We start from the raw sequence: 17,622 nt of genomic DNA, 5'->3' as shown, positions 1-17,622 counted from the left end.
ATAACCCGTGACAGTCACAGGGGGCTCACATGACTAATTGCAGGGTTTTCATAAAGATGTTCAACAGTTTTTATCTGTGAAATAACATTAAAGGAATACTTTTCCCCCCAAATTACCTTTTGTACATCAGTTACTCACCTTGTGTTATGTTGAATTTGTGAAGAAAACTGTTTTTCCTGCAAGCCTCCATGTTGAAAAAATAATCAAAAAACTCAGAAAATTCCAGATGAATGAATGTAACAGGGGTCCATGTGTAACAGCAGTAAAATTATATCAAAATATCTGTTTACAAACTCTCACATAACTCATGCAGGATAATCCAAGTCTCATTTATCAGTACTTCTCAAACACATGCATTTTCATAACTTTATTACCATTTAAAACTAAATTAAAATTGAAACGTATCTATACTCTCTTCAAAACCAGACTCCATTGACAAAATCAGTAATTTAACATCACTGAACACATGAGCTACTGCTCGACCACTGCCCCAATCACTTGGTTTATTTGTGTTATTATGTGACTTTGGTGAATGTGAACGAACCCTTTAAAACCCCAAAGTCACACAATAACACAAACTAACTCACTGATCGAGGCACAGGTAGACCAGCAGCTCCTGTGTTCGAGGTAAAATTACTGTTTTTGTCAATGAAGTCTGGCTTTGAAGAGAGCATAGATAAGTTTCACTTTGTTCAGTTCCCTTATGATGCACAAGTTGTTGTTTGTAAACAGATGTTTTGATATAGTTTTGGTGTGACTTCAGTTCATCAAGACTCCTCTTCTTTTTTTTTTGATTCTTCATTCACTGTGGAGGCAATTCAGCGTAACATAGGGTGAGTAATTGATACACAAATGATCATTTTGCGGGTGAAGTATTCCATTGTCTTCTGACTGGAGCTCACAGAAATTATCCCGGTTCAGAATATACACACTGTACCTCTCCCTCTGTCTCGGACTGTAATTGCATTAGTCTCTCTGAGTACTTTCTCATGACAGGGGGCTTCTGTTATAGGATTAGCCCACATGCTAACACTTACACAATAACACACACACACAGCTCAGCACAACAAGCTGCAGCACAACACTCTGTTTTCTAGCTTAGATAATTTCAGGAGATGTATTGTTAATGTGTGATGAGTTTCCTTCAGTGGAGAGCCACAGATTGAAGTTGATTTGATTGAGTCGAGCTCTGTTTGGTTTGTCAGGTGACCTACATAAGATGGATTGTGATTGACAGGGGGTTGAGCTTAATGTGACCACAGAGAATGCTGGCTTTTAATTCGTTGTCATCCTCTTTAAAGTGGTAGAAAGGCTGGACGATTAACCTCATGCTGCTGTAGTCTGTACATTAAGGAAAAGGGGGGGATTAGTATTTGACTGTCAAAATAGTCATTAGCTGCAGCCCTAACAGACATGAGTGGAATCAATCTGAACATCTGACTCAGAGAGGACGAGAAGATGAGGATTTTATTAAATGATGTTGACAATCAGTTAAAACTCTTGCTGTTGGAAGTGTGACAAAAGTGTTGTCGTCACGACTTTATGTGAAAGTGACTCTGTGCTTATTTAGACTGATGTGTGAAATTAAATTTACACAAGATGATTGAAGTCGTCACTAAATGTCTGCTGGACTGAACTCAACATCACAGACTGATGGATCATGTATCAGTGGAGGAGGATGTGACGGAGGGAGGGGTGAGGAGGTGGTGGTGGTGATGGCGAGGAGGGGGGTTGACCTTCTTTTGAAGACTGGTTTTTGACTGTCCACCAGATGGGTTGTCATGGTGACAGTAACACACATGGTGACGCCTAACGCCCACTTATGCAAAGCAGAAGGTGAGACAGTTGTGTTTTGTTTTGTTTTTTTATTCCCTGAGTGAATAATCTCCTCAAAAGTAGACGCTCTTATTGATTGACGCAATGAGACGCAGAGAGACGTTGAGCAAATTTTGTAACTCTGACGTGTGTGTGCATGTGTGTGTGTGTTTGTGTGTGTCTTAATGCCACCAAATCCTGTGAACGCTACATGTGGTGAACTGTGCACACATGGTCCCGTTCCCACACAAGCTGTAGTCCCTGAGATGGTCTGAACACACACACACACACACACACACACACACACACACACACACACACACACTGTTCAAAGCATGACACACACACACACTCTGTTCAAAGCACCCTCCCACACTCATCTGGGTGACGAGCTGCTAACCTCACCACCTTTTTCCATTTTCAGACTGTTCAGATTTTTCTTTTGATTTTTCTTTTACCAGCAGCTGCGGTTACATGGACCATATCACTTCAATCTGATTGACGTCATCGTGATAAGAAATTCCAATTGAACTGTTCACATAAATGCTGAATTAAGTGGTCCGGTAAGATGTGTGTTTACGTGACCCAAAGCATGTAATTAGAGTACTGTATAACTTAAAGTGGTTCCACCTGCTGCGAATCGTTTAATCTGCTGGAAATATAACAGAAGTTTTTTTTCCAACTTTATGTAGAAAATTCAATTCATACTTCACATAAAGTATCGAAGGAGAAGAAGTTTTACCACCTGTTAATGCAATTTAGTAATATCAGTGTAACCCAGGTTGTTTTCAGTAGTTACAAATTACAGATGTCCCCTAAACACCTCACATCCAGACTATCTGTAGATGCTACAATTTACAGATGTTCCTACAAATCATATTCAAGACATAAGGTGACATACTTGTTTGGTACATACAACAGCAAATATCACATAATCATAATTTTTTACATTTATTTTCAGTCAGTTGGTTTGAAGAAAGCTATTCACACATCCAACTGTCTCAGATGCCAGGTACATTGGAAAGTGTCGCTTCAGACTTTGAACAGAAAATCTTGCACACTGCTCTTTAAACACTAAGGTTTCAGTCCTCCTGGACCTTCGTCAAGAGTGTTCAACACCATTATTTCCAACATTCAGCTTAAATAGAAACTGCTCCACCGATTTCACGTAATATAGTGAACGAGCTAATGGCGCTAACGATTGATCAGAAATGTACATCAACATTTTTTGTTGATGCTAGATATCAAACAGAAGCCAGAAACTGATTAGTATTAAGTATCTGTGAGCTGTAAATTCACCACTTACAAGCAGAAGAGAGAAGATTAAGTTACCCCGGAGTCTTATGGTGGAAAGTTTCTCCTCCTCTGTGCTGCTGCATTGTGTCCACAGCTGTCTATACCAAAGAGCTAGCATGAAAGTCAAGAGTGCTCACTCTGGGGCAAAACCTGGGGATCAAAATGTCCTCAGAAGTACACTGCACAGCACACTGACTAGCAAAAAACCCCCAAAACAAAACCAAACAAAACAAAACCAAACAAAACAAAATGACTGCCTGACTTGAAGCAATCTCAGGCCATGTTTACACAAAAACGATCCACTGAAAACAATCGTTTCTCATTTTCATTTTGAAAAATGTTCCACGTTTAGACGACAACGTTTTGATAACAATCGCCGTGCACACGGATCTGCAAAAATGACCAAAAACACTGTAGTACACTTGCTAGGCCAGTAGTCGGCGGTGTGATGCTTACGCTTCCTTCCACAGAGCGGCGATGTATAAACAAACAAAATGGCAACCGCACAAACGTTTGTCTGGACGGACGACGAGGTGGAGTTGCTACAGTAAATCTACACTATGATGGGGATGAAGCGTTGATAAATTCAACAGGGTGAGCAGCACAAGCAGAGCTCGGGAGTCCGCCATTGTTGTTGTGATGGTCGACTTTCTCGCGCGTGCCTAGTGACTGGAACCGTAATGTGTATGTGCGAAAAGTCTCCGTTTTCAGAGGAACTGCATATTGCAAGTTTACATGACAACGGAGACGGTGCCGTTTCCAAGAAATTGCACTCTGGAACCCGTTTCAAAACGTTGCGTTTTCAGGCACCCAAAAAGCCACTGTTGTGTAAACCATTTTCAGTTGAAATCGTTGTCGTATAAATGGGACCTCAGTCGACAGAGCGGTCCTCAACCCATGATTTGATCTTCAACTCTTAACGGGAAGCTCTGTGTATATTGAAATCTCAATATCTGTCAAGATAATCCCAATTTGATTTTTTTTAAATTTTGCAACCCAATTTACAACAAAGCCTAACGTTGTTTTTGTGGCTTTTGTCTTTCAGTAAGCTTTTAAAGAGAATGTAAAGTACTGTGAATCCCACTGCGACCACGACAGAGCTCTTAGTGGAGCTAAACACCCAGTAGCATTTGTTTGAGGATCCAGCAGTGCAGATTTAGTAGTGCATGTACTGAACACCTGTAGTGCAACACTGATGTAGTCTTTGGAAAGGAACCTTATCATGGAAGAACCTTAAAGAAAGTGATAACAATTTAAACACTGTCTTTTCTTTTGGTTTGTGTTCGTTAGAGGATGCATTTTAAACATGGAAATATTGTAAAATAGAATCCAGCTGTCTCCAGTTTTTTTTATTTTATTTTTTTATTCTACAGATGAGGAAGTGTCGAGTTAGTTTCTCCTCATTGTTCCTCGTCTCCTTCAGTTGCCAGCGGAGAGAGAGATCAGTATGTATTGACCTCCTCTGTCTCTGGCAGGAACGCAGCCGAATAAACAATAGTGTGTTTGTGTTGATGGTCAGCACGGGGCCTCCCATTGGCTGTGATCAGAGGAGACAGCACAGCGAGAGCCTGTGGGACACACACTGGGCTGTGAGATCCCATCAGCCACCTGGGCGTCCTGGACAGCGTCTCTGAGGTTGAGGAGGAGAAATCAGAGCTTAGGGTCGAGACTCCTAAACACAAAACACTGCTGATCTGAGGTTATTAACTCTGGTGATGCATGAGGCCATTTCTGTGTGTTGTTTCACTGGTTTGAGGTGTATTGTCGTTGGGTAAGTGATGTCACTCACTTGATGCTCCACTTGTTGAAGGCTGAAGGTCAGAACTAAGCCACTTGTAATAATTTTTTTGTCTTTTTTCGCCTTTATTCAATACGACAGTTGAAGTGGGGGAGATTCCATGCAGCAAATGTTGCCGGTAAATGTTGTCATCCAAACATCAGCAAGGGTCTGATAGACTCCTGTGTAGATGTTTGCGTGCAGCCCATTTTTCTGACCTCAGGGACTGTAAGCATAACAAGCTGCAGGCTACAATTCCACGTCACTGCTGTTAAGTCACCACCTCACCACGGTGAAGTTAGTTTTAAGGTGCTTTAACACCTGTCCTGTTTGGTTCGGTTCAATTCAAGTCAAGTTCGTTTGCCCTCTAAGTGTGGTTCGTTTGGGCAATTACACTGGGGTGCGCACCAAAACAACCAGACTGAGACCTCACTTCCCCCCTGATCAAGGCAATGGGAAGTGGGTGAGCTCACCCCACAGCCCTCCAGTTTACTGCTGGGGGCTGAAGTGAACTGTCAATTGTGCTATAAATAGAACTGCATACACGTACGTGTGATGGCAGCTCCCCGGGAACATTCAGTGTGGATAGTATGTCTGAGCTTTAATGATCTTGGAGATGTTCCCTTATGGATGTCCAAGAATAGACATGAACGTGCTGTATGTGTCACAAATGAATGCCAGGATGTGAGATGATCACACTGGTGGAGAGTGTTTCAGCTTCAGCAAAGTGTTCATGCTCATCCCGACACTTCATGAATCCAATTAATGAATGTAAAGTAAAAAGAAGGAAGAAAAGGGACTTTTTTTTTATTTACTTAGACTCTTGGCCTTCTTTTGTGCAAAAGGCATTGTTAATGTTTCTCCACATATCACATAGCAGCTAGCTGTCCCTTACCCCGTGAGACACTCTTCTCCAGCAGCTCAGCCTCCAGCAGCTCTTTGCCAGGTGATCTTTGGTCAGCCTTGTTTCCTTTTCCCTGGTGGTGTCTGTTTGAGAGACATTTAGGACACGCCCTCTGGGAGCATTTGTAAAATGTGTCCAAGCCATCTTAGACAAAGATGTTTTATCTCTGAGGTCATTAAGTCTTTTTGTAGAGTTCCTCATTTGATGTTTTAGGGTGTGTTTATATTAGGTGTGATTGATTCACACTGTGCCTGAGCAATGTACCCTCTAATTTTGAGAACTCCTGAGGAGACATTCAACTCCTCTGATCACCTACTTGAGTGACTGTGGGCGACATCTGACGCATACACACTACAGCCACATAGCGGTGCCATGGCATCACCTCTCCAACCCCAAATATCATTACAAGTGAATATTACTATAAAGATTAATAATAAGATTATTTTAACTACTGAATATCTAGGTCAGTTACAATTAACAATAACAAAATATTGTTTTGGCAAAATAGATTTTGCATTTATTGCCATAATGTGAACAATTAAGAGAAAAATGTGCTCCATAAAAGTCACTTGGAGACAATACACAAACATTTAAGAGTGATGGCAATACAAAGTGCAAACAACTCTTTGGAATACAAAATAAGTTACACTCTTAAATAGTAATTGCCAACTACTTTAGGCCTCTAAACTGCAACAAATATGATGTGCTAGATCAAAAACTAAATGTAAACTTAAATTGTAGTTGTACTACTACAGGCAGTGCCACTGTACTGGATAAAAACATTTTCCTGGCAAAAAATATTAGTGGCCAGGCAGTGCAATGAGTGCATGTAAACAAAAATGGTAGCAGAGCTACTACTACAGACAGTGCTGTACTGGATGAAGTTTTTACTGGCAAAACATATTGCTGGCCTGGCCAGGTAGTGCAGAAGAATATCAGAATATGTTTATGTTGTAAGTGTTTGCGCTTGAAAAAGAAAAAATATCGCAGAGTTTCACTGGTGGCATTCGCTCGTCTGTTTGTATATACTCCGACAGCCACTCCACCTTAAACGACACACGTTTTTTCTTAAGATTTCCAGAGGACGAAACGCCACAGCCCACACATTTAGCCATAGCTACGATGCTTTGGCAAACGGCTGACAAAAAATACGACAGCAGCGAATACCCAACATAATGCTATTGATTGGCTGTCAAGCTAAACAACCGTTGCAGGTATTGGCTGGGCAGCGCCTGGTGGGCATGTTTTTTTAATCATCACTGACTGACAGTTCACTCTCATCTGTCACTCATTGCACAGACTAGCGCCCACAGTGGAGTACGCATTTACCATTCAAGTCACAAGACAGCGGAGGGAACAGTATGCCTGGGTATGGTTGCGCCCCTCATCCCCCGTCGCTCAGGTGTCGCATTAGTAATATTTTTGGGGCGGCAGTAGCTCAGTCCATAGGGACCTGGGTTGGGAACCGGAGGGTCGCCTGTTCAAGTCCCCGTCCGGACCAAAATATGGAGCATGGACTGGTAGCTGGAGAGGTGCCAGTTCACCTGACATCTCTCCACATAGTGCATGTATAGGTCCAGTTTGTGCATATGTGTGTTCGGACCTGTGTGTAATTGACAACAGAGTGAAAAATTGAATTTCCCCTCGGGTATTAATAAAGTATATAAAATTTAAAAAAAAAAAAAAAAAAAAAAATTCTCTGTGCCTGTGTACCCTTGCGTCATCATCTATGTGACATGTTTTTGTTGTTGTCGCTGCAGTGTAAAAAGAGCACCAATCACAAGATCCAAAGACCCTTAACACTAGAGCCAAGCTTCACATTATGCCTTCTATGGTTTATATTTTGGAGACAACGTCAAGAGCGACCCTCTCGCCTGTCTTCCTGCTTTATCACCAGTGGCCATTGGTTCAGAGGATGAGATAGGCGCATGGTGCGTGCATATGCAGATTCGTGGTAGACTCTACTCGCTGACTGTTGCTTGTGTGAAGTAACAACTTTGTTATTTTCGTACAGTTGTTTTTCACACCTGATGCAAGCCGGGTACACATGAACTGTACTCAAGACCACCTTTTCAAGTGGACTCGGGCACAGTGTTCACACTGATCAAACAACCTGGACTTTGGGGTCAGGTGTACTCAGATCTGGGCCTGGCTCCGTGATGTGAAAGCCTGGTCTGGAGGAAGCAAACACAGTACAGAAACAGTAGAGCAGTCAGATTAGTGAACATGAATCTCAATCCAACTTTTATTTTGAGCATTAAAGTTTATTGTCAACCTGCATAACAGTAGTTTCACAAGAAAATCTTAACTGCAGGTCCACTTACTGTCTACTCTTTCCAGAGCTTTCAACCTTTCCTTCATTACATCTGAGCAAACTCATCCACTATAGAAAAAGTTAGTAAGTGGAACCTTAAGTTAACTTTTTTTTTTTGACATGTCTTAGATGTCTCCGGGAAATATCCAGCTCCTTTCTCTCTGCTCAGTGCAGAAACAGTGAGGCGTCTCCTTTTCTGCAGCTGTGAAGCTGTTTGTTTCTGTAAATGCTCAAGACTCTTCTGATGTACATGTTTTGCGGCCGAACCTCCAGTGAAGGTGTGAACCTGTTACATTCAGTTGTGGGTGCAGACACTCATAGTGATAGTGAATGCTTTTTTTCTGGTCCAGATAAAAATCCCCTGTGAAATATAAGCTGTATTTCCTCCTCCTGTGGGCGTATGATTGTGTTTCCTTATCTCTGGTGGATCTAACGTTAATGCAAAGTAGCAGGAGAAAGCATGACACAGACACCAAAACCTTATTTGTATACAATTTCCTTTAACTTCAACATACAATAAGCGTTGACTCATTTGCAGCAAACCTGTACTCCATCACTCTGTACTCATGACTAACTCCAGCTATTTACTGAAACGGAATATTTGCTGTTTTACTACACGTTCACTTCAGTCAATCACAAAAACAGAACATGTAAGAGAAAGGGACTGAAAGTTTCCCACACTGCCAAAATTAAATCCGTGGCTTCAGAGGGAAAAAAGAGACTAAATATATTACAGACAATAAACCGACTACAGTTCAGAGAAACTTCACATGTACAGAAATACATCCTTGAAACGTGCTGACACCAGAGTGTGCGAGCTGTCACTGCTCACAGACCTCAGAGCAGCGCCCGGCTGTCTGCCTCTGTGGTTTTGGAGAGCGAGGCAGAGTGAGACTTATGCTCTGTAAATAAACAGGCTGATCTCGGGTCAGCGCCGCTCCACAGGAAGCTGTGGTTTGTTTCTGTGTTTGTAAATGAATCACACGCGACTAAAGCTGAAGCGGCTCTGCTGACAACAGGAAGTAAAACCTGCACAGAGTCTCTTTACCTGCCTGTCTGTCTGTCTGCTGACACATCAGACTAAACGGTCGTCCACACCAAGAACAATAGATATGAAGTTTTAAAAATCATTCTAATTTAAGTGGATGACAGAGTCCTCACCACAACTATGCAACAACAACAGTGGCAAAGGATGTTGTTGGGATCACTTTCAAGGCGATTTGATGAATGATAGAAACACTGACAGCAAATCAAAATCCATCTACTAAACCATACAGGCACAACAAAGTCTCCATCTACCAACATTTTCTGTAAAACTTCAACCCCTGCATTTTTCTTCTTCTGTAAAGCTGAATGATGACTTTATTTTTTATTCAATGTGTTTTTGATTCTTTCTCACCTTGGACTGACACAAACTGGAGCAGAATGACACCAAGAGTTAATTTTGTTAGATAGGTTTGTCTCTGTTTTTCATACAATGTTGCTGTAACTTTGTTCTCCATTATAATATTAAAAAACTACAAAGTTATTGACCCTCTCTGGCATCAGATCCGTGCTCATGTCTCTGCCACAGCGTAATAAAAGCTGTTTGTGTACTTTGACACATCGCATGTCAGTGTTTGCTCTTGTGGGCAAGTGCAATGGTGCAGTCTGGTCTTTAAATACTGGAACATAAGAGCAACTAGTGTCCCAAAATACTTCTGAGCAACACTTTGAATCATCACCCGTGTGTGAATACATACCCCTCTAATTTTATTTTTCTTGCTCTGTGCAGTGTACACCTCTAACAGGCAGTCAGGATCCATTTTCCTGAACTGCTGACACAGCTGGAGAGCGCAGCGCGTGCTCAGCACTACTGTTTACAGAACGTTATCAGTGGGGATGTCATGATTAATATTAAGGTCACTAAGCAGCTTAGCACCACAGATCCAATTTTTAGCTGTAAATATCACTTAAACAATTGGATGCATGTCATAAAGTTTTGTTCAGATGTTCATGTTCCCCAGAGGATGAATCCTACTAAATCCACTCTTCTCTTTCTAGTGCCACCATGACGTTCACATTTGTGTTTTGTCTTCGTTTTCCCATGGCACCTATTTGATGAGCAATTTGATTTTAAATTAATTCAAGCAGACATTCGTGTTCCCCAGAGGATGAATCCAAATTACCTTAGTGATCCCCTGGTCCCAGTTGTTCAGAAGTAATCTGATCAGAAGTCATGAAAATGGGTGTTCAAGAGACAAAAAGGATTCTGAAATCAGATTAGATCATGTAATCCAGTTTTGGGTTTGATCTGGATCAAACCTTCAGTAAGTGTTGGATCTTTAAACCTGATCCTATCCTGATCCCAGCAGGAGGGTGGATTCAGGGTGGATTTCGGGAACAAAATGTAATATGTAAAATGTGTATGCATTTTATTTACATTTTGCACTTGGTTTGTTCTGTAATACAGTAGATAAAGTAGACAATAGGCTACCTATGAAGCCTTTTAGTATATTAAAGTTAAAAAGAAAATAATTCCCCAAATAGTTGTCAGAGTTTAAAAAAAAATTATTTAAAGTGATGATCTCTCCTTGGCGATAAATAGAAATTTCAGTTTGTTTGTTGGCAGACTACTTACATCTTGATATGCAGTTGTCTGGAATTGGTAATCATGAAAAGTTTTTATCTAGATCAGGGTGATCCAGTCCAATGTTGCTTTGAAAAACCAGCACAAAAGTAAGATGGATTAGCTGATCTTGGATAGCAAAACTTTTTCGAACAACTGGGCCCTGACTTTTCCTTTTGCGCTTAATCATATCAATGTTTTTATTTATCCTCATCCTCTTAAAAATGTGTTAAATTAAACAATGTTATCGTATTAACTGGTGCACTGCAGGAAAAAAGTGGGGCTGCACATCGTTTTTTTTGTGTGATGTCATCCTGCATGATAAGCACATCCAGAAAGACTGTGATATTGCACTCAGGTATTTTTTGAGTTCGGTGGAAGAGAGTGTCAGTAGAGAACTGCACTTAAAATGTAAATATCATTCTTTTTTATTGGTGCCTTTCTGTTCAAAGTTCAGTTGGTTCAATAAAAGAATGCTGGAAATAGTTGCCTTTCATTTTTTTTAATTGAAGAAACAATGTGTTGGATTTTATCAGTATTCCGAAAGCAGCAGAAAACTGAGTACACTTAAATATCTGTTTATTTAACAGCCTTATTGTGTATTAGTTATTTCCTCATATCGTGCAGCAGTAGAAAAAAAAAACAGATGCCCCTCAGGTTCAGAGCAGGAAGTCACTGTGTTTGTTGAACTGTAATCAAATTACCTGATGGCATAGTAAAACGATAAAAAATATGATGTCAGTCATGTCAAACATAAATTAAAACGTGATGTAAAACATTCCAAGTCACCATTATGCTATCCATTCAAGTTACAGTTGGATCTTTAACTGTTGTCAGTGATACAAAATGAGTTTTCTGATCAGCGGAGAAATACTTTATTTATTATTATGCCAATGATGCTTTTTAACTAACCATTTGTTTCCTCTCTCCTCAACAGCCAGGGTGCATGATGGGATCTTTCCGGCGTCCGAGACCTCGCTTTATGAGCTCTCCAGTTCTGTCGGACCTCGCCCGGTTCCACGCCAGCTCACCTGCACTGCAGATCTCTAACACCAGTGTGTGGAACAGGTCAGCTGCACACTGACAGAACAACGCTCCCACATGTACAGTACATATTACATATAGTATAATTTAATTTATTGATGAGTCCACTTTTCCTCAGCGTGTCTCATCTTCTTGTTTAATTAGTGCTGCCCTACATTTCCCAGAATACCTTGCGACAACCCTGAACTCACCTCAGCCCCACAGACCTGCCCTCACCTGTTACACAGCAAATATTTGAACATAAATGTTTCCAGACACTGAAAAAGTTGGACTGAAATGCAGAAAGCGGTGAATGAAATGTGTCAGAAGATCATCACAAACATTAACTGATTGATTTTTACTTTATTAATATAGAGTGTGCCAGTAAACCCGGAACTCCGTTAGCGCTTTTAGCACTTCGGGTTCTCTCGTCTAAAAGTCAATACGTTTTTTGAATGGGATTTTGGTAAAATGCCTCAAATAAGGTCTGTGGTTAACAAAAGCTGAAGCAAGTTTCAGGTTTTGTTCTACGACATAAAACACGTCAGTAAATACCCTACTTGTGAATTTTGAAGCTTTTACGTGTCGTAAAAAAGGTGGATGCTAACAAGTTGCTCAATACGACTACAAACCCTGTCGGGGACAGTAAACGTCATCACCCCCGAACAGGCCAGGATGCTGGCAGTCCGCAATTACAGCTTCTTATTTAGCTTAAACAGTCCGATTTCCCCATTATACAATGTTTTTAAAATAAAGCGGCCGAAATCAGTTGAAAGCTTAGTGGCGGTGACGTCAAGAGTCATGCGACCGTGGAGTAGTCATGTAGTCCGTTAAAGCCTAACGTTAGCTTTTTACTTCTGGCGATCGCATTTAAGCTTCAAATGCGGTATGAAAGGTGTTCATATGTGAAGATTATCTCGCTGAACAAAACTTGTAAGTATCATAAACTTGTGTTAGCCAGAGAGCTTATTTTCTGACATAATCCAAAACGCAATGCAAAAATCACATTCACTTTCTCTTCCGGGAACCAGCGCGATGGCACACTCTATAGATCAGGTCAAACTGAAACCTGGAGAGGAGGTGATGTTAACTTTCCTAAGAAACAAAAGGAGACTTCCTGGATCTCAGATGTTTACATTTAAGAGCCCAGACACACCAAACCAACTCCAGAGAACTAGCGCTGACAAAAGCCCCCTGCTCTGTTGCCTCACGTCTCTTGTCTTTCAGCCAAAAAGTTGCACATGAACACACTGCAAAGTCTTCAACCGACGGCCAACCAGCACGTACATTCTGCACTTACATGAGAGGAAATAACTCTCCACACCAGCAGACGGCGATAGTCTGTATTTGTCATTCAAAAAGGGAAATGGGAAGACAATCTTGACGCAAGTTAGCCAGTTAGCACATTGACAACACAATCAAATGCTGAAAGAACAAAGCATATTGATTGTGCGCAGATGACCAGTAACACAAACCATCACAAACCATTTCTGCCAAAGAGCTCAATGGTCAAAGAAAATTAAATCTTATCTTATATAAGTTTGTGTCAGTCTCGCTACTTCTGGATTTTAGCTCTTTGTTTACTTTCCTCACTTCCGTTTCTCTTTTCGTGCACTGAGCCAAACTGCCAATCAGAATGATATCATTCACTGATGGGCTCCAGATCAGCAGACATAAAGCCGACTAGCACAGGCGAAGGCCAACTGTGCAGGACATACTGCAGCAACGAGGGCCAGGGATGCTTATTGGCGGCTCAACATTGAATGATGGCCGACCGTTGGCTTGGTTTGTCAGAGCCTTAAAGGGAGTGAATGAAGATTCTAGCATTGAAAAGTTTTTATTGTTGTTTTCACAGTTATTTAAAAGGGTACGTTTAAATAAAATGCGTCAACTTGTGGAGCCACCCATGCTGCTACAGCAGACACAGAGACTATTGAAGGGGCTCAACAGACAGACCAGCTCCTCTATCCTTCTCAAATGTTAACCAACTGGATCGACCGGTGAAACTAGTCAGTACTGATTATAATTAAGATTATGTCACTGCACTTCCAATTTCTTGCCTCAAATGTTATCAGAAACATATTTCAGTGCCATGTTCGGGGTGTAATAGCGAGAGTTTGTGAGAAGGAAGCGGGCTGCATACTGTTTCCTGCATAGTGAGGCTGAAAAAACTGAGATCAAACTATAAAACTAAACAGCGCTGATCAAATCAAAACCAAGATTCTGATACTGAGTTGCCTATTTCCACCTCAGATGTTTTCAGAAACATGTTTTAGCTCATTGTTTAGCTGTATTATGCGATGGTTTGTTACCAGCCGGCCGCCATTGTGTCAACAGAGGAGTGTGCATAATGTCACCCACCAGTGGGAGTGTTTATTGGTCCAATATGGCGCAGTGCATTCTGGTAGTTGTAGGTTTTACAACTCTTAAAGTGACTTCCACAGCTTCCACAGATGTTCTTGCTGTTTATTTATTTTTCTTTTTATTTTGTTGTGTACTTTTATTTTGAAGTTTCTGTGTTGAGCCTCCTTTAGTGTTAAGCTCTCTTTGCATGATCTACCTACCAACCAAAAGAGTAAAATGTTACATGGCCTTTTTTTTACACTTTATTTTTTTTTAGACTTAGTTCACATGTACACAGTTTTTTGGAGCCTTATCTTTTGGCCTTTTGTCTGTGCACAAACTGCATTTTAGGTCACTGAGAACAGACCTTTGTAAAACTCCTTACAGGGTGAGCATGTCAGTTTTCAGCGTTGATGTGTAGACAGGGAAAACAGAGATTTTGGCTTGTGACATCAGAGTGTGCGCCGTTATCTCCTTTGTGAAGCATCACAAATGAAGAGACATTTCGTGCAGTGATGGATGTGACCAAAATAGTGCTGGTTCTAACCTGCTAACATTTTTACACAAACATGTACAGTTACCTAGAGCCAAGGGCTCTGCTTCAGGTAACCATCAGGTGATAGCTTTTATCAGACTTCTTATTGGTCAACATCATCTTCCTCTTCTTTGCATAGCTTTTTGGTTGTATCGCCACCAGATGGTTTGACATGCTCCTGAGAACACCTCAATTGTGTTTTTGCTATGGAAGAAAAAAACTTGTAAAAAAAACAGTTGTTTCCATGTGGACTAGGTCCTGGATTTTCAAGAAATATAAATGATACATAACTAATATTAAAATACAAACCATACACAAGACAAATAAAAAAAAAAATAAAAAAAAAAAAAATATATATATATATATATATATATATATATTTATAATTAAATTAAAAATGATAAATAAGTGAAAAGAATAAAATATAATTAAACACGTTTCTCCTACAGCTGACAGTCACCAGTGTTCAATTTCATCCCACCATACAGTCACATAAAGCGAGGTATGCAAGGCTCCATCCTGCTCCTAGTTATGGAACATATCAGTCATGTCCAAATTCCAAATTAAAATATTACATGCTTCAAAATGTTTTCAGTATTTGAGTAGAAATTTTAAAACAGAAGGTGATCCTGTATCAGTGTTTGCAGTGTTTGTAGTGTGAAGCTTCAGTGTCAAACAGAACGAACATCAGTTGTTATCAGATCTGACTCCATAATCCCACAACACCAAGTACAGATATTATCTTAATGTGTTTAAGACACAAGCTTAACTGGATGCATAGATTGAAGTGTGTGTGTGTGTGTGTGTGTGTGTGTGTGTGTGTGTGTGTGTGTATGTATGTATGTATGTGTGTTATGTTATGGGTCCAAACATGAGCTTAGAAAAGAATAAAAAGTGCTGGCTCGTGTTTTCCAGAGCTCAGAGGGAGGAACAGGTACTGTTGAAGGTCAGAAGAGTTTCTGATCCGATGACACAGTTTTAATACTAAATACTGAACAAAAGCCAGAGACTGTTAATATTAATTTTCTTTGAGCTGTAAATTCACCACTTCTAAGCAGATGGCATAGGATAACGTTATCTTGGAGCTTGAGTGGACAAAGCTTCTCTTGCTCTGGACAGCTGCCTCTGTGTCTGCAGCTGCCTGTACCAACACGAGCAACCTAAAAGTGAAGAGCGCTCACTCTGCAGCAAAATGAAGAAAAAACATGACATCATGAAAAGTTTCATATATTCCCCGACCCTCGTTTATCAGTGTATCAGTGTGTGTGTGTGTTCATTCAGTAGAAACTCTCCGGCCTATTTCCTGCTTCTCCTGCAACACATAGCAGGATGTTTAGTAGGAAGTGAAGGTGGCAGCCGGGCCACGTCCTGTCAACCAGCTGAGTCACACACAGGGACCAACACACACACACACACACACACACACACACACACACACACACACTGGCCCGACGACACACTTCACAGAAGCTGAAGAACAAGTTCTGTTGTCTCATCAGCATGAAGTCATGCGTTTTATCTTGAAATCATAAATCCAGCTCAGATAACTCCAGTGATGAGTTTATCTTAATAACTTTTCTCTTTAAGCAGAGGTGGAATGTAACAAAGCACATTTACTTAAATACTTACATTTTCTACTTCTTCTTTTCTGCATTTACGTGACAACTTTAGTCACTTTACAAATCAAGATTTCTAATCACAAAGTTTATCAAATCTGATGTTTAGTTATGAACAGCTGATATAAGTCCAGTACTTCCATTTCTATAACCTATCTGTCTGTCCATCTGTCCATCCACCCATCCATCCTGACTGGACAGAGTGCACTGAGTGTTGCAGCAGGCTTAAAATCTCTCATTCTTCCAACACAGTCGTGTTTACACATCAACAACCAGATTAAAGAGGAGCAAACGAAGGATTTGTAATTATGGATGATCTTTATCAAAGATCTTCATATACAGTCTTTGTTCAGGATGTGTATAAAACACAGTTTGTTGACCTCTGACCTTTGTTTGTCTTTGTGTCCTCAGTGTCCAATCAGCTGTGATCAAGGTGTTCCAGGGTGGAGCGCTGCAGACCAACGAGCTGTTCACGCTTAATGAGAGCATCAGGTGACCATCACTACTACTGCTGCGTCTCGTCCTTCTTCTCGTCCTACATCTTATTTTTCTTCCTGTCCTTAGTCTTCTTGTTCTTTGTCTTCTTGTCCTTTGTCATCGTATTCTTCGTCTTGTTCTTCTTGTCCTTTATCATGTTGTTATTCGTCTTCTTGTTCTTCTTTTCCTTTGTCTTATTGTTCTTTATCTTCTTGTTTTTCTTATTTTTGTCTTCTTTTCCTACGTCTTCTTGCTCTTCTTCTTTGTCCACTTGTTTTTTGTCTTCTTGTCCGTCATCTTTGTGTTCTTTGTAAAGAGAGAAAACCAAATAAAACTGCTGTGGTGTGTAGCTAAATGTATAATATTACATCATAAAGTATTTTTGATTATATCGACCATCTAAATCTTCTACAACATCTGTCCTATAAATGCTGCAGCTTAAAGTACATTATTTCCCTCTTAAGTGTAGTGAAAAAAAAAAGTATCAGGTAGCATAACATTGAAATATTTAAGCAAAGGAAAAGGTAAAGGTACATCAGAATTGTACTGATGAAGAGCTTTTTGATAAATAGTTAATGTAATGTTAATTTAATTACATTACATCACTGTCAGTATGAGGTGAAATTCACACATCAGCGCCGCACAAGAAACAGGAACACACACAAATAATCAGTTTAAATATAATTCTGATGTAAAAAAAAATGAACAAATTAAATTATAATGTTACATACATTATAATACTTTAGGCTGTTAAACATGATTTAAATTAATATTTGTGTGCAGAATTAAAGAGTCTAGTTAATAATAAATCTACTTCTTCACCCAAGTTTTAAAAAATGATAGACAAGATGAAAAATCCTCTCATGCTGTACATTCACATACAACGTCACACTTTAACAATAGACATTAATAGT

General features: G+C 40.2%; 1 protein-coding gene across 1 annotated transcript in view; it reads left to right on the top strand.

Moving 5' to 3' along the window:
- prr5l (proline rich 5 like) overlaps nucleotides 1-17,622 on the top strand; it is a 37,303-nt gene that overhangs the window by 4,566 nt on the left and 15,115 nt on the right. Inside the window, exons 2-3 of the mRNA XM_033636025.2 lie at nucleotides 11,652-11,782; nucleotides 16,643-16,723. Of these exons, the coding sequence (XP_033491916.1) occupies nucleotides 11,661-11,782; nucleotides 16,643-16,723 (203 nt within the window). The 5' untranslated portion in view covers nucleotides 11,652-11,660. The remainder of the gene's footprint in view (nucleotides 1-11,651; nucleotides 11,783-16,642; nucleotides 16,724-17,622) is intronic.

The sequence above is a fragment of the Epinephelus lanceolatus genome, chromosome 5 (genome assembly GCF_041903045.1).
Source record: "Epinephelus lanceolatus isolate andai-2023 chromosome 5, ASM4190304v1, whole genome shotgun sequence".
Classification (NCBI taxonomy): domain Eukaryota; kingdom Metazoa; phylum Chordata; class Actinopteri; order Perciformes; family Serranidae; genus Epinephelus; species Epinephelus lanceolatus.
The sequence above is the reverse complement of the archived record's forward strand: the minus strand, read 5'-3'. Positions and strand labels throughout refer to the sequence as shown.